Below are 27682 nucleotides of genomic sequence, written 5' to 3'. Positions count from 1 at the left end.
CGATTCTCTGGCTACGTACCCATGCCTCAAGCAGGCTTGCATCCTGACCCCACTCTAATTTTTTCCTTGGATATTTACAGCTGGGTTTCTAATCAGAGGGAAGTATTCACCCATCGAGATTATTTGGGCTACGCTGATGACTTTATCATATTGGACACTACTCCCAAGGGCCTATATAATCCATTAGTACTGCTAGGAAGAACAGTTAACACCAGCAAGATCGTGATATTTAATGCCATACTTAATGGCAGTAGGATGCAATGTAAACCGTGGTTGAATGAACAAGTTGAAGTCATCACCCACTATAATTTGGGGGTAGACTTTGAACAAAAGCTTAATTGGCATCAACTAGAGAATGGCTGACCATTCACCTAGCTCCATGCTACAACACTATTCCATCAAGTGTTTTGGAGACATGTACAGGATAAAACCTAGGCCCACTGACAGAGTTGAGATCTGGGGCATAGGGAAATCTGAAGAACTTAATAAATTGAAGGCTATTGCTGACGATCTTTCATCATACTTTATTTCAATCCGACAGATCGTAAGTCTCACATACAATTAATTGAAACATAAACAATAGTGGTATGTTAATAAGATTGGATCCGTTGAAATGGCAACAAATAAGTTAATATAATCATGAAACAGATGGTACATTGTGCAGAACTGGGACATCCTTCATCAAATGAGAACTTTAATCTTTTCCTCCAGGCTCTGTAAAGTGTAGTGGGTTGCTAGTTCGCAGTCCCCAGCAAGGCATAGGTGAAGAGTCTCGTTCAACATACTTGCGTGGAATTGTTTGAACAAAGGAATCAGATATTTCTTCCTGGTGTGACCGTATTCTGGACAAAAGAAAATAAAGTGTGTTGTGCTTTTGACATGGTTCGGGCAGAAAAGGCACACTGCTGGATATTTCATTGGGTTACCTATTAACCTACTACTGAAATACCTGGAATTGTCGATGGAAGCTCAGAATACTTTGCACAGATTGAATCAATACAGGAAGTCTACACTGAATAGTGGTGCATCGCATAGCTTGGGTCCTCCAAGCTCAGACCTCATGTTACACAGGGACCACTATAGCACTATAGATCCTAATAAAGCATAGCCATTAATGGAATGGTTCTATGTCATTTCATCGTCGGATTTTTCATCCCCAGGCTTTCAAACGTGCACATTCCATCGATTGTGCTCATAGTTTTATTTTTTATTTTTGGGGGGGGGGGGGTTCCCCCAAACCGCCCACCCTCACTTATTTTTTGATATTGCCCACCCGCCCAAACCCTTATTTACCTTTTCCCAACCCCCCTTAAAAAATTCGATGTGCACATTCGATGGAATGTGCACGTTTAAAAGTCTGGGGATGAAAAATCCGACGATGAAAGGACGTCGTACCAATGGAATAACCATACTTCTGATGCTTGTTAATCTGCTTAGAATCACATGCTGTGCATAGGTCCGACATCCAGTGGTCACTGCGGAGTATTGCATTTTGTTTTTCGTAGTCGAAAAGGGACGTCGACAAGGCGTGTCTGAAATACTATCCCTATAGTGACGTGTGTTGTACCCACAATCCCTCACGCGTCGAGGTCCCTCCGATTGTTTTTTTCCGCCCAGCTACTGGTCGCCTTTACGCGGAGCTCCTCGAGAGACATTGCAGATTCCATCTCCTCGACCTTTGGTCGTTTTTTCCTGTTTAAAGATTTAATATATCGATCCCTCCCTCGACGAAGTTGTGAAGCTGTCTCCGCCGAGCAAGATCTTCGACGGAGGGGACGAGCGGAGGAGATCCTTTGGCGTTGCCGAACACGTGGCCTGGCCTCGCAGGCCAAATACAGTAGGGAGAGTGGGGTCGTGGGACATCTGATTCTTTTTCTGAGTGCCTTTCCTTTTCCCCTTCCTTTCCCTTGGGGTAGTTATCACAGTTTATTGCCTCGGCTATGGAGAGGACACCCTTTAGGTTTTGCCCACTTTGTAAGGGCAAGTTTACTTGGAAGGACAAGCATTCACGGTGTAACCGCTGCTTGCCCCTCGATCACAAAGAGGAGGATTGCTCGGCTTGTCGGCTTCTAAAGCCAAAGACTCTAAAAGACCGTAGGGTCAAGAGGTGGGCGGCCTATGCTATGTCGAAGGCCGGGTCTTCGCCCGCCGCTGCTACCACCGACAGTGACGAAGAACGTGATAACACGACCTCCGCTACGGAAGTCGTACACCGCTCTAAAGAGCGCTCGCGCTCTTCGTCGTCTGTCCCCGGCCCCGACGGGCTCGGCTTACGCCCTGCTTATGGGGATGAACACCCCGGCGACACTGACGCACACGATACAACACATAAACACACAACCCATAGCCCTTCTTCGTCGAAGACGAAGAAAGCATCAGCACCCAAGGAGCCGCAGGTTACACCCACCGGCGGCCTCCTCGGACCGTTCAGGTTCGAAGCCCCTCTCGCAACCGCAGCCGCCACCAGCGACTGGGCTTTCGGCAAATAAGGGCGCCGCCCCCAAACCATCGGCCGGCGTGCACCAGCAGAGAGCGCACGCCGCCGTAGAACGATCGACACCCATATCGTCGAAACCACAGCCCTCCGCTGACAAACGAGTCGCAGAGAGCTTGTCGAGGATCGTGGCAGCCGACGCCCAGAAGCGTACGCCCAAGGACACGTCGAGCGCTACGCAGAGGTCGAAAGACACGACGAAAAAGCCCGAAGACAGACAGGGGCTACCCCCTTCAGTCGAGGGGACCCCCAGCACTCCGGAAGGCTTTTCGGAAGGCGACGGGACACTTTCCTCGACGTTATGGCAGAGGTCGAGCCGTTTGCAGCAAGATGACACTAATTTTCCCCCGCTAGACCGTTCAGGGGTACCCCATGAAACCATGGAAAGGCTCCATCTCTGCATGGAGAGAATGGAGAGGTTTATGAACACCCAGAACCCTCCCACTCCCAAGAGAACAAGAGAAGGGCCTCAGGAGGACCCCAGGGCCAAATACCCGAGGCAGGACACAGCCTTAGACTTCCATAATGTGTATGACCTCACTGGTGAGGAACAATACTTAGAAGAGGAGGATGATTTTGTGGACAATGAAGAGGGACAGAACCAAGAGGAAGGTCTGGAAGACAGCCCAGACATGGTAGGAGAAGGCTTCGGAGAAAATCCAGAAGGACCTTCTCATCCCTGGCAATCCTCATCAGTATATTCGGACACTGATGTCCTGAACCTAAATCCTCCTGACAATTCACCTGTTAGAAACACGTCTCCCATTGACGATCAGCCCACATTCAATGCCCTGTTGCGCAGAGCAGCAGCACATTTCGAACTGGACACTGGGGCGATCTCTCCGGAAATAGACTTTGTGGAAAGAGTAATTAAGGAGAAACCCCCAGTCAGCCAGACCATTCCCCTCCTCGCTTCAGTGAAGAGAAGAATCATCCCTTCGCTATCCACACCCGCACTAATCAGAGAAGTTAATCCAAGGATTGAAAAACTTTTCACTCCTTCACCCTCAGAACCGCTGTACATCAGGGGACATTCCATTCCGGATTCCCTTGTAGTAACTAATACAAGGAAGCGGGCAGGGGTGCCGCTGTCCACCAGTGAGGCACCACCTGACAAGGAGGGCAAGAGGTTATATGCCCTTGCTAAAAGAGTCACATCCTCGGCTGCCTTTTCGGCAAGAATTGCGAACAACAATTCTTTGCTAGCTACGCGGACGCGCACTGGGCCAAACTGCGCAAGGACGCCGAAGAAGCGCCGGAACCACTACGTACACGCCTGCTATCAACTATTGGCGAAGGAACCCAGGTCAACCAGAGTATTGTAAAGAACTCTCTGGATGCTGCTGAGACAGCGGGACGTTCCCTGGTTCAGGGAATACTCCTAAAACGCCATGTATGGCTGCGCAACTCAGGGTTCAAACCGGAGACACAGGCGTCTTTAATAAATAAACCTGTTGAAGACTCAAACCTCTTCGGGAAAGCGGTGGATGAGGCTCTGGAAATGGCTAAAAAAGAGTTCGATACTATCAAAACTCTTGACCAGATCTCTAAGCCCACTACCAGACGCGGCTATGGCAACAAACGCTTTTTTCGTGGCCAACGCCAACAGCAGAATCAGCAGCAACAGTACCCTGCCACCAGTTACCAGACCAATAGTGGGCAGTACAGCCAAAGAGGCCAGCGCAGGGGCAAAGGGAGACGTCGGGGGTCCACCCCAGAGGCTCCCAAGCCCCCAACAACACCAAGTGATGCGAAGATTCGCATCCCCTCCCATGCAACACCCCAGCATGGAAGGGAATAACGTCAGACCGCTGGGTACTTTCCACCGTAGCCCACGGATACTGCATCGAATTCAACAGTTCCCCAACATACAGACCCCCGAGGGGACGACGCATGACACCGGAACACCTTGCTATCCTTCTCCAAGAAGTACAACTACTGCTGGAAAAAGGAGCCATAGAGGTCGTGCCTCTATCTCAGGTAACGGAAGGTATTTATTCAGTGTACTTCCTTGTACCCAAAAAGGATCTAACCATGCGCCCTGTATTAGATCTGCGCCCAACGAACAAGTTTATCAAACCCCAGAAGTTTCGTATGGTGACCTTACAGGAAGTGATCCCACTGCTATATCAGGGAGATTACATGACAACATTGGACATGAAAAGATGCATACTTTCATATTTTAATGTTGCCAGCGCACAGAAGATACCTCAGGTTCATGATAGAGGGCAAACACTACCAGTTCAAAGTGCTACCCTTCGGCATAGCATCGGCACCAAGGGTATTCACGAAGGTACTGGCAGTGGCAGCGGCCCACCTGCGCAGGTTGTCCATCCCAGTTTACCCTTACCTCGACGACTGGCTCATAACAGGGGATTCTTACGAAACCTGCTTCTCCAATACCCAAAAGACGGTAGACCTTTTATTCCAGTTGGGCTTCTCCATCAACGAAAAGAAGTCCAGCTTAGACCCCAGCCAAGTCAAACAATTCCTAGGGGCTCTCATTCAAACAAAGGACGGCTCGTCTTCCCCTCCAACGAGAGGGTCCAAAACATGCTGTTTCAGATCCCTCAATATGTGACCGGTCGAGAGGTGACGGTACGCAAAGCAATGCGCTTGCTAGGCATGATGGCGTTGTGTATTTATTTGGTACCTCACGCGCGCCTGCGCCCTATGCAAGAGTGGCTCAACAGCCAGTGGTGTCAGGCCAGCGGATTATGGGACGATCCAGTGGTGGTCTCGCAGGCCTTGGTTCTCTCGCTACGATGGAGGACAAAGGAAAACCTGGGAAAAGGGAAACCCTTTGCCACACCCGCGGCGGAAGCCACTCTAACCACAGACGCATCCCTAACAGGATGGGGGGCTCACCTATCCCATCAGACTGCTCACGGAGTGTGGACTCCGAATGTAGCATCCAAACACATAAATCTACTGGAGCTACTAGCTGTGTTCAAGGCGCTAAAAGCCTTCCAGGAACACCTACAAGGCAATACTGTGTTGGTCCTTACAGACAGCACCACAGCCATGTACTACATCAACAAGCAGGGGGGCACCCACTCTCCAGGACTGTCCAAACTGGCCCAAAATATATGGAAGTGGGCTCTCAAACAAAACATGTTCCTACTGTCAGAACATGTACCAGGGGAACTCAATCTGCTGGCAGACAAACTCAGCAGAGATTTCCCCCTGCCCGAAGAGTACGAATGGTGACTGCACAAAGACATAGTCTTCGACGTCTTCACACAATGGGGATTCCCAGAAATAGACCTATTCGCAACCCTGGAGAACTCACAATGCCTAAGTTACGCCTCCAGGTACCCCCAGAACCAATCCAAGGGGAACGGTCTGTCGATGCAATGGTCAGGGAAATTTGTTTACGCTTTTCCCCCGACTCCCCTTCTCAACAAGGTGGTGCACAAGATGCACCAGGAACAAGTAACCATGTTACTGGTGGCCCCAATGTGGGCCCGACAGCCATGGTTCGCTCACTTGATGGAGATGTCTCTATCTCCCCCAGTGAAACTCCCCTGCCCGTACAACATGCTGTCACAAGACAAGGGCAGGACTCTGCATCCATGCCCCCAGAACATGAACTTAGCAGCTTGGCTCTTGAGATCATAGAATTCGGACATCTACTGCACCCGCAGAGATGTATGGACATTCTCAGGGAAGCCAGAAAACCTAACACTCGCCACTGCTACTCTAGCAAGTGGAGGAGATTTGTCATCTGGTGCAGAGGGAAAGACATCAACCCAATTGACTGCTCTCCCACACATATTGTTCTATACCTGACCCACTTATTGGATTCAGGTCTAGTGTTCAATTCCATTAAAGTCCACCTAGCGGCACTTTCTGCATACACCACTTCCCAACTCAAGGTGTCGTGGTGGAAGATCCCTGTTATAAAGGCCTTCATGGAGGAAATAAAGAGAATACACCCCCCGATAGCTGACCCAGCTCCCGGATGGGACCTTAACGTGGTACTTGCCAGACTCATGGGCTCACCTTTCGAACCCATGCACAAAGCATCTCTTAAAGACCTCACTCTTAAGACTGCTTTTTTAATAGCTATCACCTCCATCAGGAGGGTAAGTGAACTACAGGCTTTTTCTCTTCTTGACCCCTTTGTTACAGTTCACAGAGATAAGGTGGTTCTACGCACGCACCCAAGGTTAGCTCCGAAATTCCACGTAAACCAGTCTATAGAACTGCCAACGTTCTTTCAAAATCCTTCCGACTTGGGAGAAAAAACTCTGCACACACTAGATGTGCGCAGAGCGCTCATGTTCTACATGGAAAGAACCAGACCACTGAGGAAGACTAATCAGTTCTTCGTCTCTGTGGCAGGAGGAAGAGAAGGGGATGCAGTTTCAAAGTCCACTATTTCTAGATGGATTGTTCAATGCATCACTCTCTGCTATACTCTTGCTAAGAGAGAACTGTCCTTTAAGCCTAGAGCACACTCTACTCGAGGCACGGGGGCGTCCATAGCATTCATTGCAAATGTTCCCCTCGAGTCCATCTGCAAAGCGGCTACCTGGAGTTCTGTGCACACCTTTACAAAACACTACTGTCTAGATGCACACTCGAGATCTGACTCCCAGGTGGGTCAGGCAGTGTTAAGACATCTTTTCTCTACTGTTCCTTCTCATAACCCACCGCCAACTCCGGGTACTGCTCGCTAGTATATGCACAGCATGTGATTATAAGCAGATTAACAAGCATCAGAAGACAATGCATTACTTACCGTAAAAGCATTTCTGATGATTGTATCTGCTTAGATTCACATGCGCCCACCCTTCCTCCCCGCTCGGATGGAAGGAACATAGACTTCCTTTTATATCTCTCTTTTCTGTACTCACTCACGTCTAGAAGGCTCCCTCAGGGCAGAAAAATACAGAGGGACCTCGACGCGTGAGGGATTGTGGGTAAAACACACGTCACTATAGGGATAGTATTTCAGACACGCCTTGTCGACGTCCCTTTTCGACTAAGAAAAACAAAATGCAATACTCCGCAGTGACCACTGGATGTCGGACCTATGCACAGCATGTGAATCTAAGCAGATACAATCATCAGAAATGCTTTTACAGTAAGTAATGCATTGTCATTCTGCTAATGTCTGCAGCGATTTCGGTCATAAGACTTGCATTAAAAAATGTCTGCGTTGTGAACTATGAGCAAAATCTAACTAATATACCCTCAAAAGTCAACCCCTATGAATATCTCCCTCTTGCCCCCAATACAGATGAAATACCTTGCATCTGTTCGATTTCATAACTGAGTTCACGAGACTGAGAATTAAGTTTTAACTGAGTGCTATCTTGGGAAAATACCTAGGCATGGAAGAATAAACACAGATCATGTAGGAAATATCAACTATGTAATATGCAACTATGTAATATGCAACATTTGTAAAGTGCCAGACATCGAATGTCTGCAAGACACTCCCCTACGAAAAAAGCATCTGGGGCATCTGGGGGTATTTGGGCATTTGAGTGCTGAAGTACAGTAACAAAATGTTGAGCAAATATATGCAGGGTTTGAAAGTAGTTTATCACACAACTCTTTAACTATCGATTTGATTTTGATTTATTGCAATCTGAAAGTTTTTTTTAAATCTTTTAACACTGAGTGATATGGTTTATTTTTTTAAATTTTTTTTTTATATAGCCTAAATGGATGATTGGTTGAGCAACTACACCAAGAAAAGCCACACTTGCCATTCAGATAACTCTAGATTTGCTTTTTCCACAGGCCTTGAGTAAATTGCAGCAAGTCTTCCCTGACTTCACTGTCGCTTTAGCTTATTGACCTTGTTAGGACACTGAAAGCAGCCATAGCTTTTTCCCCTCTAGGTAGTTCAGGATCTCTGCAGCCTTTCTCAATAGCCCTTTGATGCTGACACTGTTCTTGCAGAGGCTTTGGAAAATATTGGCTTCCTGCAGCCTGGCGGTCCCTCACTATTCTTGGCATGAGGCTCCAATGCACTTGGCAGCCTCTTGGTTCAGGTTTCATTGGTTTGGTCAAGTGGGGGCCTCCTTTGGTGACACGAGGCGTCCAACTGTCTAGTTTCAGTCTACTTGGAAGTACATGGCAATGGGTTCTCTCTGGTTGGGGAGCTAGCATGACTACTTTGAGATTCCTGACTCTTGACTTGGGGTCTTGGGAGGAGAGCTCTCCACATCAATATTGAGCTAAAGACAATTTTCCTTCGCTTCTGAGATTTCTAGATCCTGCTCCGTGGTCGCAGGGTCCTAGATTACAGTTTGACCACCATATTCTGTGAGATTAAACCGGGTATTACTTTCTTCTTTGCGATCTGGTTTGGTTTGTGGTTCAGTGCTAATGAACAACTTCTCAGTGGACCTGCATCTTAGGAAGAGCTTAACGTTCAGTCCGATTCTATGAGCAGACTGCCCCAAGCCTCTACCCAAGTGGGAGCATCACAAGAATGACTTGGACAAAACCTGCTCATGATGGGGGAGCTCAACTTGTTTTTTTTTTTTTGTAAACATTTTATTTGTTTCATAACAAACAGTGCACCTTAACATGGTGCATAAACTACTCAAACCCCAACACCCCTCTTTTTCTTCCTCTCCCCCTCTTTAAAGTCACTGTAAAAAGGCCAACATGGTCCACTACTTCAAAACTGTCTCTTCTCATAATCCAGGGAGCTATCCGTGCCCAGTTCTTCGGGTCCCAGACCCATCGGAGATGCAATCAGATGCTGCCACACCATCAACGATTGTTTCCTCTTCACCCCCTCTACATGCTGCCTCCCTCCAGACGACCGTTTCCGCCTCGGCCCACTTCAGAAGGTCCCTCCACCAGGTATCTACATTGGGTCTCACCTGAGCTTTCCATCCCATGGCTATCCTTTTTGCCAAAATATAGGCCAGGTCTTTGAGTTTGCACACGTGCTTGAGTTTGCGCGGTCTAGGGAAGCCCCCCATCATGCATGCCCATAAGGAGTCTACCACTAGGGCAATCCCCTTTGGACGCCATTGGATCCGCTATTTCCCTCCAGTATCTTACAATTTTGGGGCAAGCCTAGAGCATGTGTACCATCCCGGCATTTTCTTCCGAACATTTCGGGCATCGCAGTGTAGCCGCATTTGTGATCCTAGCAATTCTCTGGGGGGTCATACATGCTCTGAGTAATATACAATTGAATTTGTAGTAATCGGGCGTTCCTCGACACTTTGTGGTACCCTTGCGCCCTTTTCCATAGCCCATCACTTATTATTTCCCCACTTTCCTCTTCCCAGTCCCGCCTCGTCTGAATCGCCTCCTTTCCCACTTTAGACATCAGTATTTCGTAAATTCTGGAGACCTCATGACCCCCTGTCTGACACCGTTTGGAACATTTCTATAGCCTCGTCTGGCGGGAGCGCAACTAGTTAATCTAAGTGACTCACAGAACTCGATCCCTGCTACCAGTTGTGGTCGCAAAGCGGGCATAATCCCTGGGCAGTGTTTCCCCATGCCTGTAACAGTAGATATTGTAGGTTTCCCACCCTCTGTTTCCGGTAGTGCTCAAAGTTGTAGCGCACCATGAACCTCCATTGCCCCTTGCACACCGGCTGGATCTTTTGTCGCCACCAACAGTGGGCAGGACCTTAATCCCTTGCCTCCAGTGCTTTCCTTAGTTGCCTGGTGTCGGAAGAACCTTACTTTTAAGGGTATACACAATAGGTGGGAGCACTTCTACAGGAGATGGGGTTTAGCCTCTTTCGTACTTGGATCCTTTTCTTTCATGTTACCGTTTGGATTCTAATCCCTCAGGTCCTTCCACACCTACATTTCAGTTATTCAAGCATACCCTAATGCAGGGATGGGATCCCTAATTTTCGTTGGTTTATCCTGTTTTCAAGAGTAACTTTTACTAGTTTGCATTCTGCCTTTTCGCTCTCAACATTCTTCCTGGAGAATAGTGCTTTATTCTCTGCTGCAAAAACTGACGAATCCTTGGATTTCATCCCTTCTCCCACATGGGGGACCTTCCCATGGAGCCAAGGTGGTGCAACCGCTGTCCAATAATCCCCATGGGGTGGTGCATCAGGGAGGATCACATGGAGAGGGAAGCCCCTTATGGGTTAGGGGGTGACGCATCAGAAGGCAGTATACACTCACCCCATTTCATCCTCCATTGCCCTCTCATCCTCTACAGGGTGGCAGTATCAGACTCCCATGTACTTGTGCAACTAGATTATTCACCCTCAAAACCTTACAATAAGAGAGGAAAGGAATAAGGACTATCCATGTGAATCCTATCCAATAACTGAGACGAGGTAGAACACCCAGAATCCAGTGGATAACTGTATTGACACCGAGACGAAGAATGACGTCTGTACCTCAGTGAATCATAACGATGTGAGTACTGCGACAGGGAAGATGCATAAAACACTCCACAGAACCAACACAAGCAGCCTAGTCAATGTGGACAATTGATAATGTGTGCTTTAAAAGGAAAGACTAACTAGTCTTTTCAACAAACCCTCGCTGGAGGAAACGCGACGTTCAAGGAAGCTGGAGGAAAATGGACCAGCACGTTGCGAGATGGGGAAATTAAGTCCAGCAGCAGTCCGGTGTCGAATGGACACAAAGGAATTGGCAAAGAAGAAAATCTTGGTGAACAGGCAGTCCGAGGTGCATGGGAAGCAGCTATTAAGGTGCAGGAACAGTTGGGAAACATAGGTTGACAGCCAGTGCCCGAAGTGCCCAGACATAGTTGCAGACCAGAGAAAAAGGTATGCAGGCGATGGGGGAGGCGCAGAGGGCTCAAGCCAGTGGCAAACACAAAAGCTCCACCAACAGGGTCTGGGACCGCAAGGGAAGAAATATATCCGACTGCAGGGGCATTGACGGTGCTCATCATGGTCACAGTACCTGGCAGGAGTATATACCAGGTGAACCAAACTGAGAAATAGTGGTTTATCATTGCAATAGCTGGTAGTGAAGCTGTCCAGGTAGTCAATCGACAAAGTACGCAAAGAAGAAAGTGAAGACCAAATACCTCTTTGGCCCTGTTCTTGAAGAGAATAAACCAGGGGACAGGAGTCCTCCCCTCTGGTACGTGCAAAATACTGAAAGTAAGACGGGGGAATTTTCCTGGAAAGCTTATCACAAACTGGCAAAAACCTCTGTCCAGAAGGAGGTACGCATCCTCATAGAGACAATATCCTTAGTTGAATGAGTGTTGGGGACAGAAGTAGGTTTGACACAACAGTGGACAATTATTTTCTGGGCCTTCTGACATTTCCTTAGTTTATCATTTGAGATGGGGACAACCCTCAGGAAATGGGTATAGCTACGTTTTACTTTTACTTTTCAGGACAATAAGTCTATAGCCAGAAGCAGGCCACCTTTTGAGTCAATCTTACTTCTGCCCCCTTAAATCTTTTGAGCCAATGGCTTCAGCAAATATATTCGTCTGATGACCTGGAAGACCTGAGTTTTTGGTATCAATCACTTTGGCCAGATGAATCGGCAAAATATAGGCTCCCTGCTCATCCAAGCCTTAATTGATGTTTCAGACTGGGTGAATCGCCAGACTCCTGCCATACTAGGGCAGCTTTAATTGCCTTCCAGAGACCTATACACAGCTTCACAAGACACCTACCAATGCAATACGCCATGGCAAGCACTTTTCTATGAATGTCATTTCAAGATCTGATGAATATTTTCAAAAGGCTGTCCTGTAACCCTTTTTGTTGATAATGGGTTCCATCCACTTGTACAGTTAGTCTTTGCACAGGGGTAATTACAACGTGCTCACTGTAGTGTCTACTGTACCCCTAGTTCTAAGTCCTGTATCCTCCATGCAACACTCCCTCCTCAGCTGCTAATAAGCAATTAGTCTTTACTAGTATCTTGAAGTACTGAGCAATGGACACCAATAATGTAGGAGGCTCAGAGCGGGAAAAGGAAGGGGGTGCCTGCTTTGTGCTGTGCTCCATGGTTTTTACTTTCTATGTAAATGCTGTGGTGCAACATGCTCTGGCTGTGTCCCTTTTCTGGGTGGTTATAGGTCAAAGGATCGAATAGCAATAGTTTCGAGTCAAAAGGATGGAGAAAAAAAGTTGCATTTGTTTTTTTGGGTCGGTGCGGGGGGACGGGGGTGGTGGTCCCCCCGCAAACCCCTGTTTTTGGTGTAAAAACCACTTTATTTTTCCTATACGGAAACCAAAAAAATATATACATTTAAAAAAGGCATTCAACCTTTTTTCCAAGTCCTTTTGACTCGACCCTATTGGATTAGATCCTTTTGTTTTAGACCCTTTGACTGGACACGTTTCTGGGTGCAGTCCCAGGAGTATGGTTCAAAGGGTCTAGGGACTGGGAGTGCAGACATCACGATGGTATAACCTTTTTTCATATTTTTTTTCGGATCTGAAATGCCTTTCAATTTTGAGATCTTGGATGCAAAATTAATACACACTCTTTTGTTTTCTGGGCAGTGAACATTTAATTAATCGAACTTTGACTTTTAATAACCCACCCCTCCCCCTGGAACATCCTTTCCAATTTTCATAACTCGTGCAGCCACCATTTTAATGCACTGTCACCAACCAGAACAAATGTGTGGCTCATGGTGTTGATCCAGGGGGACACCTTGGCAGTACGCCCTCATTTAGGGGTATTGTACTTTTCTCCAAACAGCCACACACATGAGTCTCCTCCCTATTGAGACTAGGGGTGTCATGGTATTTGTTTTATGACGGTACGATAACCTTCTTTCCAAATGACGGTATATCATGGTTATCGCGGTATAGCAGGTGGAGTTAACTGATCTTAACAAATATTTTCTAAAAAGGTCATAAATTGACAGATTTATCATCACAAACAAAACCAGGCACCCAGGGCCAGAATTGGGCTTTTCAACATACTTTCCACTGAAATGCCTTTCTTCCACCAAACACACGTGTGGAGAGGAGAGGAGGGGGTGGGGTGGAGGCCTGCTGCAACTGGCAAAGCAAACTGAAAAGCTTTTCTTAAGTGGTCATTTAGGCTTTTTGCTTCCCCACTCCCCACTGGCTACTGGTGAAGATGAACATGTTGCCATCTTGATAACCTGCATGCCACAGATCAATGGAGGCTGATGGTAGTATACGCTTGTGTGTGTGTGTATATATATATATATATATATATATATATATATATATATATATATATATACTCACTTTACGTTACAGCCTTTAGTTTACTTGCGGGCCAAAAAGTGTTCAGTAATCACTGACATGTTACCCTTTGGTATGGCAGCAGGGAATACCCACAGAGATGAGTGAATTACGCAGTGTGACTTATTATATGTAAATTCAATGATGGAGCCAGGGAAATCCCCCATTGCCATATGTTTAGAGAACATTATCCATTATAAATATATAAACCCCAAAGCCTCCACCCCAAAGTAAACCCTTTTCCTTCTTGGCACTGTATCTATTCTTCCTATTGCTAACATATTGATTTTGTGTAAGGCACGTGTGGTTTATGGAATGGCATTAAAAACTGCTCCAACTGAAACTACTTGGCAGACGGCACATCCAACAGTGCAAAACCAAGACACTGCAGCAATTGCTTACTGCAGCTTTTCCAAATCAGATTGAAAAGCACACTTAACGGTATGAACGGTATAACGGTATAAACAATGTGACGGTTATTATTGTTCAATTAAGTGGTTCACGGTATCTTTAACGGTATACCGTTATACCGTTACATCCCTAATTGAGACCTGTTTGGATTTCACTATGTGGTGTTAGGACACCATTAGACAAGTGGCCAAATCTTTCAAAGTGAGTAAAAAATGCTTTCTTACTGATGGTTCGTTTGTGAATCTGCAAGCAGTTTATAACACAGTACTATATTAACAGGTAGGTTACAGATTTTCTCCTCTGGATTTGTAAAATGATTAAACACCTTGGTTACTTAAGTAAATAACCAGATGTTTGACTGTAATGGCATTTTAATGTCACACAACTCTAATGTAAAGTGGTTGAAAGTGTAAAGTCCCGTTTTTTTGCATGTATACATTGCCCTTAAAGCAAGATATATTTTTAGCTTTGCAAATTAATTCCAGTAAAAATAATCCTGTACTGCTCACAGAAACCTCATTGGCTTATTTAAGGCATACACCTCATAACTGCACTGAACTGTATTGAAATGATTTCTAAATTAACTAGTTATGTTTTCATCTGAAAGCTACAACTGCATTTGGAGCGAACACAGGCAGTCTCTTTGGCCAAGCACAGCCAGCACAGCCTGCAGGCCTGTTCACCAACAAACCCTTTGGGCAGCCCACTACAACGCAGAACACTGGCTTTTCTTTTGGGAACCCCAACACATTGGGACAGCCACAAACTAACACCATGGTAAGCATGACCTTCACCTTTTTTGTTATGTCAATCTGGTTTTGGGACTAAAGTAAAAACCATTGTACAGATTAATATTTCCCTCTTCACTAAGATCATATTTGCAATGTGTGCATCAAATGTTTTGTACTTTCTAATGTGTATTTTGAAAAATACCTATCACTTAAAATGAACCTCTGTGTTAAAAACGAGCATAACACCAGTTTGTGGGTACGTATGTATTAATTTGTTTTTTGCTTTTTGACTATACACAACTATACCTAGAATCCTCATGCATGCACCATAGCTGCTTGGTTATTCCAAATTTTGATACATTGAAATGACTGTCTTGGAAATAGATATTTGACCCTTCACATAAGCAAGGTAGAACCTAGTGTTTGATTAAAATGTTCTTTTCAATATATTGTACTGGCTAAAAATCAAGCCTACTTCACCACTGCTTCCTCTGCAATGCCCTTCTTTCCAGCTGTTTTCAAGAGTCGTACATTTGAGACCCAGAACTGTGTGTATCTATATTTCTGGAGCTTGTGGATCTGCTTAGATCACATGCTTTGCATAGTCGACATCTAGTGGAAGTCGCAAAGTATTAAAAGATTTGTTTTTGAAACTCAAACCGACGGCGACAGAATGTTAGTAATACTATCCCTAGTGTCGCGTGTACTGTACCCAAGGTCCTTCACGCGTTGAGGTCCCTCAGATAGTTTTTTTCCCCACCTTCGAAGTCCGTCGCAAATGCAGAGTTCTCTTCCAGGCTGATGCCTTTTTAATTAGTTGAAAGTTTACTTGTAGACTTTCTTTCCTATTGCTTTGCCGTACAGCCAAACGACTGCTCGTCTGCTTTTGACGTACAACCTCATCAATGACCTGACTGATCGACAAGACACCTACACTGGCCTCTTAGGGCTTCAGTCCATTACATTAGGGAGGGAGGGGGGAGGTTCTTCATACTGACGGCTTTAGAGAATGCATATTCTTTCATCCCCTTTCCGTTTTTCTCACCATCTGCCCTTCTAAAAAATAATGTACAAAACTACCTTTAAATTTTGCCCTACCTGCCATTGGAAATTCCAGTGGAAGGACGCACACAGAGTGTGCAATTACTGTTTCCCGAGGGATCACCCCAAAAAGCTGGAAAATCTTGTAAACTTTTTCGACCTAAAACCTTAAAGGATTGGCGAACCAAATGCTGGCCAGCTCACACTATGTAGGCTGAGGCCTTCATCGACGTGACGAAAGACTCCAGCGAGGGCAGTATTGGGGTCATGAGTGATGCCAAAAGCAAGCAGGGTTCGTCGGAACCCCATGTGCCCCAACTCCAAAAAGCAGGCCAGCAATTCTGTGAAGCCACCTCGTGGGCAGAGCATACATAAGCCCAAGAACACCAAAAACATACCCTAAGACTGACTTTTGCCATTACCGTTGAGCGCGTTAGCCCACAGTGTCCACAGAGAGCCTCCGGTTCTTCACTGTCCTCTGGGCCATAGTGTATGCTTTCAACCCATGACAGGCCTCCGAAACTGGACCCCAAAGTCTGTTCGGACACCGCACACAAAAGGCCCTCCTTTCGTCGCGTCCCCCAAGAAAACTTTGTAAATGCAGGAAATAGACACGTCAGTGCTTGCCTGCTTAAAGGTCAAATTCCCTCCCAGGTCACCCCATCATGTCAGGCTTCCCACCTTCATGTGGCTATACACCTGATGAGTTTATTAAAATCTTAAGGACAATGTCATGTTTTGTGTACTTATGGACAGACACCCAGACAAACTGTCTTCCCTTAGAGATGGTTCACAGCCAGGGGCCTAGGCACAGCAGCACCCTGCCAAATAGTCTTGTCTTGAGCCACAGCCAAGCACCTCTGCTCTAGGTGCCCCAGCTTCGACCTACCAAGACCCTTGGTTTTGTTTATTTGCTTATATAGCTTGCTGAACCCTGAGGTAGCTAGGCGCTTAACTTATGGAGATGGTTACATACATGGTAAATGCAGAGAAAGGTGCAGTAGAGATAATGTAAAAGTATATATTAGATTACAGTGTGTATGGGAGGGGAGATTACAAAGTGTTGCGATTGTCCAAAAAATTTACTGGACATTTACGTGAGTGTTCAGAGATTTTACAAGTCGGAGGCGGTGACGAGCTCTAGTGGAAAGATTTACAAAATAAGCAGTCAGTGTCTGCTTGAAAATGAGTCCTTTGCTGGGAGGTGTGATGGAGTGAAGCCAGGATTTGACTTTGAAGCAGAAGGCTTGGAAGGAGGGTTCATCTCTCAGTGTTGGCGGCATAGAGTTGCATGTTTTTCCAGCCAAGACTGGGAAGCTTGTTCCGCCAGATTTTTGGAGTCTGTATTTGGGGATGCTAAGGCAGTGGGCATAGTTGGCTCTAGTGGGTCTGGATGTGGTCTCTATACAGAATGTGTTGGTCAGGTAATTAGGTGCGGAGTTGCTAATGCTTTTGTGGGTAATCATGAGATTCTTGAAGGTGATTGTCTTTTATGAGAATCCATTTGGCTGTTCGTCTGGCTTAGGATATATGGTCGGAGCATGGAATGTTGAGGGCTGCTCTGAGAGCATTATTTTGCAAGATCTGGAGTTTGTGGATGTTTTGCTTGCTGGTCCCTAGATAGAGGGAGTTGTAGTAGTCACGTTTTGATAGTATCAATCCTCTTGCTAATATGATACAGCTTTGTGAAGATGGGAACGGTCTACAGGCAGTTATTAGCTTTGTGGTGTAGGCCGAGGAGGAGGCAGTGACATTAACCGGTCTTGAGAGTGGCAAAGTGGAGTCGAGGTAGACCCCTAGTGTGTTGGCATTTTTTGAGACCTTGATGGCGTTTCCGTCTATATTGAAATAGTTGTATTGTGGGTTGAGTTTATTAAGGTGTTGCTTGGAGCCAATAAGTAGGAGCTTGGTTTTGTCGTCGTTTAGCAGAGCCCATGCTTGGCCATCCAGTCTTGAATTTTGCTATAGATTTCATTTAGGCGGTAGGAGTCCATCTCATAAGAGCCAGTGAGTGTGATGAGGATCTGAGTATCGTCCCCGTAATTGGTGTGTGGTACTTTCATTTCATCCAGGAGGTCGAATAGCATCTTGGTAAAGGTATAAAGGGTGGGGGAGACGCAGGAACCTTGGGGTACTCCACAAAAAATGGGCGATGGGTCGTCTGAGGCAGTGTCTGAAAAGACCCTCATGGATCTTACCCTTCCCAGGACATGTACTATGACGACGCCTCAAGGGGACCTTTTTATAGTGAAAACTAACTCTGATGACATTTCCGTAATGCAGTCGCCAGACCATCAGGACCAGCTGGTAGCAGATTCTTTTGTTGATAACCAACTACAGTACAATGAACTGCTACTAAAAACTGCACAACACTTTAACATCGATATTCAGGAAGCGCAGGTCGACAAAGACTTTGTGAAAGACATTCTGGGGACAAAAGGTCTGCCACCCAGTTTATTCTGCTCCTGCAGTCTGTACAAAGACGCATCCAGCCATCCCTACTGGTGCGTAGTGTCGAGGGCGGTCAACCCCAGAATAGAAAAACTATTCAGACTGGGGCCCACTGACCCCATGTATATTGGGGGTCAGCTTAAACCGGATCTGTTAGTGGTCCACACTACCAGAAAGAGGGCGGCACTCCCCTGGCATCGGCTGAAGCCCTGCCAGACAAGGAAAGCAAAAAGATATATACTTTCAGGAGAAAGGTTGCCTCCACAGCGGCAGACCAGAATCGCCAACAGCACTACGCTTTAGCTAGTTACGGCTGCCACACATGGGATCATCTGGAACGCCATATAGAAGCCGTCCTGTTTAAAGGCTCAACTGTTAAGACTATTAACAAATGCCCTTACGAGTGCTAAGGAGGAATGACACTCAAATCCCTTGGCCAGTTAACAAACGAGCCCTGTGTTCAACGGGGCTCCTCAAACTCTAGAAGGTTTCGGGGCCGGGGTGCTGAACGTTTTTCAGGCTATTCTCAGGGCGGCTAGTCCATCTTGGGCCAATCGCAGGGACAAAGTTCCTGTAACAATTTTCAAAGAGGAAATAAAAGGGGCAGAGGATTGGGCAGAACATCACCGGAAGAGGCTCCACCCCTCCCAAACAATGAGGCACTGCTTCAGGTCCCCTCCCATGCCACTCCAGTAGTAATTCACCCATGCATGGGAAGGCATAACGTCGGACAAGTGGGTGTTTTCCACCGTGGCAGGTGGCCATTGTATAGAGTTTTTACAAAAATCACCCTACCACCTGCCAAGACGGAGAAAAATGTCAACAGAAGAAAAACTCACTGTTGGAAGACGTAAGGGCACTGCTGGAGAAGGACGCCATAGAGATCATCCCAACAAACCAGGTAAACAAGGATATTTATTCAACATACTTCCTTGTGCCAAAGAGAGATCTTTCCATGTGCCCAGTAATAGATCTGCGCCCTGCGAACAAATGTCAAACCCCAAAGGGATTGCATGGACACGCTCCAAGAGGTAATCTCACTCCTAGAACAGGGGGACTACATGAAAGATGCATACTTTAATATTTCAATATTCCCTGCGCACAAAATATCTGCTTTTCATGATAGGTGGAGTTCACTACCAGTTCAAGGTACTCCCCTTCAGCATCGCCTCAGGACCAAGAGTATTCACACCTGTGTAGAAAGTCCATCCCAGTATACCTCTGGACGACTGGCTAATTACTGGGTAATCTCCTCAAATTTGCAAACAAAATACTCAAAAGACAAACCTTCTGTTCAATTTGGATTTCTCCATCAACGAAAAGAAGTCCAGCCTATACCCCAGCCAAATAAAACCATTTCTAGGGGCTATTCTAAAGACAAAGGAGGAGCTGGCTTTCCCCTTAAATGAGAGTACAACGCATGCTGTTGCAAGTACCTCACTACAAGGTCGGTCACCAGATAACTGTACACAATGCAATGCACTTGCTCGGGATGATGGCCTCATGCATGCACTTGGTTCTTCATGAGCGTCTGCGCATGCATCCAATGCAGGAATGGTTAGCAAAACAATGGTCTCGGGCAAGCAGTCAGTGGGACGATCTAGTGGTAGTTTCGCTAACCCTGGTACAGGCTCTTAGCTGGTGGTCCAGGGATAACCTGCTAAAAAGAAACCTCTTCCATGATCGACCAGCACAAGCGATCCTAACTACAGAAGCTACATACGCCGGATTGTGTGGGTGTGGCACCCCTATCCTCCACCACACAAGCCAACGGCGAGTGGACATGTGCTACAGCTCAGACATATCAACTTCCTGGAACTATCGGCAGTCCTCAAGGCTCTTCAAGCCTTTCAGCAACATCTTCCAGGTTGAACAGTGCAGGTCCTCACAGACTGTACCACTGCAATGTTCTATCTAAACAAGCAAGGAGGCACACACTGTCTGTTCAAGCTATCCCAAATAATATGTAAGTGGGCAAAGCAGAAAATGTTCCTAACCTCAACATGTTCCAGGGGAACTCGATTCTCTAAGCAGATACCCTCTACCAAAAGAACATGCGGGCAGCTCGACAAAGATCACCCCCATTAGACTTAGTCGCCACAAGCCTAAACATGCAATGCCCTTTGCGTCCAGGTTTGCCCAACCGGGGTCCAAGGGGGAACGCCCTGTGGATGAACTGGTCATGGAAATGTGCTTACGCTCACCACTCCCCACCCCCCCAGACACCACTCTTTGGCAATAAAGTGCACAAGATGCACCAGGAACAAGTGACCCTCATCCTGGTTGCTCCTTTGTGGGCAACCCAATCAATCTCCCGTGCCTATACAACATGCTAAACAAAAGGGAGCATCACTTCATCCTCGCCCCAATCTATGAACTTGGCAGCTTGGCTCCGGAAGTCATAGAATTTGGCCACTTAAATATTCCACAAAGGTGCATGGATATCCTAAAGGAGGCACGGAAATCCAACACCAGATGCTGCCATTTCAGTAAGCAGAAGAGATGTGTGATATGGATCGGGTCACAAATCCTAAACACAACAGTTAACATTCTACATTACATGCTTTACCTACTAGACTCCGGCCTAGTATTTAATTCCATTAAAGTCCACCTGGCGGCCCTGTCAGCTTACACCACTTCACAAAGCAAGGTGTCCTGGTGGAAAGTTCCTGCCAAAGCATTCATGGAAGGAGTAAAAACGCTATACCCTCCCATTTCTAACCCTCCATGGGGTTGTGATCTTAATGTCGTGCTCTCCAAGCTCATTGGTCCACCCTTTGAGGGTTACCAGACATTTGGTCGAAAAAAATTGGTCGACCAGACAAATGGTCGAACCAATTTGGTCGAAAACCAAATGGTCGAATTTTTTATTTTTTTATTTTAACCCTTTTTTTTATTTTTTTGGGGGGGGTCCCCCCAAACCCACTTTTTTCTTTTCTCTAAAAACCTCTTTTTTTACAAAACGAAAACCCGAAAAATAAATATATAAATAAAAAAAAATTCGACCATTTGGTTTTCGACCAAATTGCAGTCGACCAGTTTTTTTTCGACCAATTGACTGGACACCCCCTTTGAGCCTATGCACAAGGCCAGCCTAAAACATCTGACTTACAAAACTGCATTCCTAGTGTATCACCTCTAAGACGTGTCAGTGAGTTACAGGCTTTGTCCGTACAAGGCCCTTTCTTCATAATCCACAAAAACGAGGTTGTCCTGAGAGCACATCCTAGGTTTTCACCTTAGTTAATTTCAAAGTTCCATGTTAATCAATCCATAGAACTTCCCATCTTCATTCAAAATCCATCCAATTCAGCTGGGAAGCCTCCATAAACTTGATGTACAGAGGGCCGTCTTGTACTATGTGAACAAAACTAAACATCTAAGGAAAACAGACAAGCTCTTTATTTCCATGGCACCAGGAGAGACGGTGATCGCATATCAAAATAACGCCATCTCCGAATGGATAGTCGAGTCCATACTGCTCTGCTATTCCCTATCCAAAAGAGTTTTACCTTTCACTCTCGGGGCTCACTTTACCAGAGGTACTGGAACTACCTTGGCCTTCATTGCAAGCGTCCCTCTGGAGGCCATTTGCAAAGCTGCTACATGGAGTTCCATTCATACTTTCACACAGCATTATTGCATTGACACTCACTCTAAAGTAGATTCACAGGTGGGACAAGTGCTAAAACATCTATTTGCTGCTGTACCTTCTCACTTCCCAACTCCTTCTCCAGATACTTCTCGCTAATCTATGCAGAGCATGTGATCTAAGCAGATCCACAAGCCTCAGAAGGGATACATTACTCACCGTAATTATTTCTTATGCTAGTATCTGCTTAGATTCACATGCACCTACATTTCCTCCCCTACTAGAGTAGAAGGCTCATAGATGTTTTCTGGTTTATCACTGTTTTTGCTTTACGGGAGTTCTGCAGACATCGGACGCGCCCGCTGATTGGATGGTGAAAAGCGTGAGGTGCATTAGATTTTTGGAAACGCTTGCCACGTTGGATTTATGGTCACCCACTTTGTCCGCGAACATTGTAGTAAAAACATATAAAAAAAACACAACATTGCACTCGTCAGTTATTAAGCAATCTCTTGGGAGGTGAGGGCTGATGAGGATGGGATGGGATATGCCCTTAAAAAGCCAAAAAACTGCAGTTTCTCTTCCACGATGTCTGTGAACAGTCCGGGACAGTCCTGTGGTGTCTTCGAACATCTTAGATTTTCGGGGGCATCTATGCTTATGTGGGCTTTACTGGTTTGGTGAAAAGCAGTTTTTCGATGGTTTCTAACTTTGGCACCACTCAATTAAACTGCATACATTTTGTAATTTCATTCTAGACCTGATTCTGAATGGTTTTGGAAAGTATGGTGGGATTTGGTCAAGAGGGGCTAAATTAGATGGGGGCGGGGGGGCAGCAAGAGGGCTCAACATTTTTAGATGGCTTATAACTTTGCTGCAGTTTGACGGATTTGAACTAACGTTTTCAGAAAGATTATAGACCTAACCATGAATGTTTGTACAAAGTCAATGGATTTTTACAGGTGGGGATTAAGTTTGACTATTGTATGTACACATTTGCACACTTTTGAAAAAATAAAACTTGGGGGGATTTCCAGCAAACTTGTGTAAGGAGCATTGGCAAGGACCTGGAAGCATGGTTATGAAAATGTCTGTTTTTATTTTTTGACAAGTGTCCTAATGTAGGTACAAAAAATTGTGATATACCTTTGGTGACTGAGATATAGCCTGTGGCCAGATTATCCGGGTCATGGCATAAAGTCATGACCCAGACAATCTGGCTACTGGCCATGACCACGAGGGATGACCAATGGGGTTAAAGTAGCCATGTCCTCCAGTGACTGGCTATGTGGTAAAGTTTTTCAAAATTATAGGTTTGATAGGGATAAATAAATGTGCTCTTGGGTTGAAGTGCTTGATGGGATTGCAGCAAATATGCACGAGGAGGGTCAGTAAGAACTGGAAAGCATGGTTTTGCAATTTTTTTTGTTGTATTTTTGTTATATAGTACACAACACAGTGATATAACTTTGGTGTCTGGGCAATGGGCCTGGCCGCCAGCAGGGAGAAATGTGTACTCGCACAGATTAAATCACATCTACTTTGCAATTTTATTGTTAGTTATTCAACATTGAGTTTGAGTGGTACATTCACATTTGTGATTACATTGCTTCTTCTCTTCCACTTCTATCTGCAAGATATCGCCTATATCTGCCCCATATGTCTTTGGGGTGGGTTGATTTGGGTAACAAGCTGGCATACACTTCAGTCATTTGCCCATGTTATGTCTTTCCCAGTCATATACTGTGGGCGGTTCTTTACATTTCCATCTCATTAGTATTGCCCGTTTCGCCAGTAGCCAGCTAAGATTGAAGAACTTGCGCCATACTGGGTTCATTTTTGCACTGTTCCCAACAGACACCTGGATCCCATTCTATAGGCTGATCCAGGTGTCTGTTGGGATGCACTGCAAACGTCTTTCCAGTATTTAGTTAATCGTATACATGACCATAGCATGTGTAGTGTGTCCGCTCCCTCGCTACCACATCTGGGGCTCTTCCCCTCTGTTGTGGGATGCATACTTTTTAGTCTAGCTGGGGTGAGATGGGTTCTGTGTAGTCTATCAGGCGGTATCGTGAGTTGTAAGGTATCAGTCCACATAATTGTGACCAGTGAGCGTCAGAAAAGATGTGCCCCAGATCGCATTCCTACTTCCCCCTACCATCTGGAGTCGGGATCTCCCTGGATGACAGTGGAATTTTGTAAAGTGTGAAGGCGGATTTTAGGTATGCCTGTAGTGAACATATATCCCAAGCCTGGGTGCACTTGCAGTTCTGTTGGGAATGTTTCCCCTGTGTTTGCCATGGCAGAGCGCAGGCTGAGATATTGCAGCTTCTGTAAGGGGGTATCTCCTATGGTCGCTTTAATCTCTTTCCAACTGACAAATTGTCTGTTGGAAAATAGGTCCACGAAACAGTTTATCCCTCTCCTTCCAGTGTGTGGCCAGCGTTATATCCTGTGTTGGGTGTAGGTATGGTGCATCCCATAGTATCATATTCGGGTTGTATAATGTTGCGTGTCCAGAGCAGCATGCTAACCTGTCCAGGCATTGTATGTTACCAGTGGTGGCTTAGTTGTGTTATCGTTCCTGGTTTTTGCTTCAGCTGCTCTGTGTAATAATTTGTTGGTCCGTGTGTGTCTCAATGGCTGTGTGGGGTGCGTGAGGGCCACCTTCTGTCCAGTATGCCGCGTGAGAGGCCTGTGCGGAGAGAAAGTATAATTCAAAGTCGGGGGCGGCCACTCCTCCCTAATCAAATTGTTTGGTGAGCTGCTTCCAGCTTACTCTGGGCTGTGCGTTCTATATGATCGCTGTGCACGCCCCTTGGATTTTAAAGTATGCTCTGCCTGGCCACAATGCGGTTGTGTTGAATAGATAAAACAACCTGGGTAATATAACAATTTTAATTAATGCTAATCTGCCCATCAGCGAGATTGGGAGGTGTTTCCACCGCTCTAATTTAGCACAGAGCGCTTCGGTCAGAGTCCCATAATTTAGGGTGTGGGCGAGCTGCGTTGTGTGTACTATTTCCACACCCAGATATTTCACCTGATTGGGGGCCAAAGCGAGTCCCTGTAATTCTGTGGGCTTTTGGGTCGCATCTGTGTTAGGGAGAATTCTCTTATAAGGCGAATTTCCCAAAACTAGTGAGTCCCCCAGCAGCTTTGCTGGATTGTTGGGGTTTGTTTTTTTCTCCTGCTAAGAGCAAGACTCTCTTCCTCCCACTCTTGGGCATGATTTGAGGTATGTCTTTGACTTTGTGTGCTTATGGGCTATGGTTTTTTTTTACTCCTTAGGGCATCATCTGTTTTTGTGTATGTTACACAGCACCCTCAATGCAGTAACACAGGGGTGTCTTAGTGACCCCAATCTGACGGTCTTCCAGGGCATGTAAAGTCACCATTGACTTTACTAGTCCAAAATTGTGAACAGAACCAGTACAAATCATATTGTGGAAGTACTGGAAGGGGTTAATTTGATTGCCCCTGGGTCTGTTTTCAAGGGGACACTGTCCAGTCCAACTAACCCCCCCGCCCCCCCACTTGTCAAGTTTCTGGCTGGTGGCAGTGGTTACCACGCAAAATATTCCACCAGAATATTTCCTAATGGATTTTCCCATTGATTTTAAACGCACCACTGTTTGGTGCAATGTTAAAGATGCCGCCGGTTTATTTAATATTAAATCACTGGTTGGGTCTTTTTGCCAGAACTCTTTTCTAAAATGGCGTTCGTGTCTGTCTCTAACTCCAACCAAGGTCGGGCCCTTTGTTCCACTTTTTGGCAGGCTTCTCCACAGAAGCCCTCCAAATGGTGCCACTCTGCCTGGGTTACACAGGATGTGTGGGGAGGGGAATTGGCACCTTAGACTGCGTTGCCTTAGCAACCCAAGTCACACTCTATTCCGATTGGCCCAGTGGTGAGCCGCCTGGCTCACCACTTAACATGTTTGAGTGACAACTAGGCTGTTGAATGGGGGTTTTTCTGCATAAAAGCAGGGCTTTTGGGACTGGAACTTCAGAAGTCGCCACAGCTGAGCCATCTGCAACGACGACACCACCGGTGGAGCCCTGCTGCAACGAACTCACCACTTTCCCAACGACAAGAGAAGATCTTCTGCTGGACGAGTCTTCTTCCTTTGAGCTGGTTGTATCAACCAGTTTGCACCGTTCGCCTTCCAAAGACATCTCTTGGGCAAATCGCCCGTGCCAAGCACCCCGGCGGCCGGATAGCCAAGCTTCACCACTTTGACTGCGAATAAAAGGGATGCACCTTTTAACCGACAGACTCTGCGGCTGGTTTCATCCCTGTGCAGTGCATCGACTCCAAGTTTCCTCCTCGACGAGATCCCCTCTTCCCCTGGTCGAAACAACGAAATGCAACCACTGCCAGGAACTGCCACCGCTGGAGCTTCCTCTCTTTAAGGTACTGTGTTCTGCCTGGCCTCCCTTTCCACGGATTGCTAAAGGTGACCCTTAAATCCTTGGCTTTCCAACTGGGTTGGCCCCAGACCTAACTTTACTTCTTGAATCACCCCAACCTCTTGAACATTCTGCAAAGACTTTTAGTGCATTTTAACTGTGTGATCTTAGGCACATTTCGCTTTGCTCCATTTAAAGTGGTCCTGGCCTATGAACTTTGGCTCTACAGTGTATACTGCCTTTACTCCCTTGCTTTGAACTTCTAAAAGTGTTGGGAACTGTTTTATTTCTATGCCCTGCCTTTTTCTCTCCCTTTACCTTAACTATTGGAGTGCCATCTAGGTTACACCAGGTACCACAGTGGTGTGGAATTGTTGAGATATTGGAAATCACCACTCTACCGGAGAGGTTGACATTGGCAGGTGCACTGGCCACAGGAGTATGAAGGGAGGATAAGGGGAGCTATGAGAGAGCATGTTAGAGGTGGGGGCCAGAGGAGTAAGGAACCTTGTATGCCAGTCAGACCCAGATCAGGACAGAGCCGCACCAGGGGAGACTACGCAAGCCGAGCGCCTGAATTCAGCATAGAGAAGCAAACTAACCAACCCTACTAACAATTTCCCTTTCTGCATACACCTCTCAAACTCAAAACCAAACACAACCAAAATCTACAGCACAACAAACCGCACAAACTTCACTACATTTCAACAACAAAACAAAAACACGCATAGTCTTGCACAACATTACATGACTACCGGCCGCAAACACCCCAGGCCCAGCCAACGGACCCACCGGGCTGAGGCAGCCAACAGCACATCACTGCTCTCTTGCAATTTTCCTGCCTCCTCCCACTAACACAACCTCCCCTCCTCTTTCAGAGCTGCCAGAGCGCCAGGGGACCACTCCGGTGGCGATAGTGCGCGGTACAAACGTCCTATAACATTACATGCTCACATCTGTTTTAACATAGTGGTGGATTAACTCTGACTTGTCTAATAGTTATCATGGGAGGTGTTTATACTTTACCTGACTGCGTTTTAACTTGCTTTTGATTTAGAGTGCTAGTGTATTGCCTAAAGTGTGTTTTAAATAAATAATGATATACTTTTGATACAAAGCTCTGGTCAGTGTCTGTTTGCTCTGTGTTTTTAGCCCTATTGTGTATACTCTATATACTGACCTGCTCTTCTTGAGAGAAGTCCGACTGCTCAGCCACAGCTACCAGGTAAATCTGGGTGGTGCAGACTGCTACCAATTGGGTTTACTGCTTACTCCTGTAGTCTTAATCTTCTTGCAGTGTTCCCCAAGGGAACTGCACAGAATTCTGCCTAACTCTGTAAGTGGGAACATCTCAGACTTAGAC

At 46.1% G+C, this 27682-nt stretch overlaps 1 protein-coding gene across 2 annotated transcripts in view; it reads left to right on the top strand.

Moving 5' to 3' along the window:
• NUP98 (nucleoporin 98 and 96 precursor) overlaps window positions 1-27682 on the top strand; it is a 2071147-nt gene that overhangs the window by 353226 nt on the left and 1690239 nt on the right. For both annotated transcript variants that reach the window (XM_069640340.1, XM_069640339.1), the window contains exon 8: window positions 14696-14865. In XM_069640340.1, coding sequence (XP_069496441.1) covers window positions 14696-14865 — 170 coding nt within the window. The remainder of the gene's footprint in view (window positions 1-14695; window positions 14866-27682) is intronic.

Source organism: Ambystoma mexicanum, chromosome 7q, assembly GCF_040938575.1.
Source record: "Ambystoma mexicanum isolate Mex_15411 chromosome 7q, UKY_AmexF1_1, whole genome shotgun sequence".
In the NCBI taxonomy this organism is placed as follows: domain Eukaryota; kingdom Metazoa; phylum Chordata; class Amphibia; order Caudata; family Ambystomatidae; genus Ambystoma; species Ambystoma mexicanum.
This window is presented reverse-complemented; position numbering and strand designations above follow the sequence as displayed.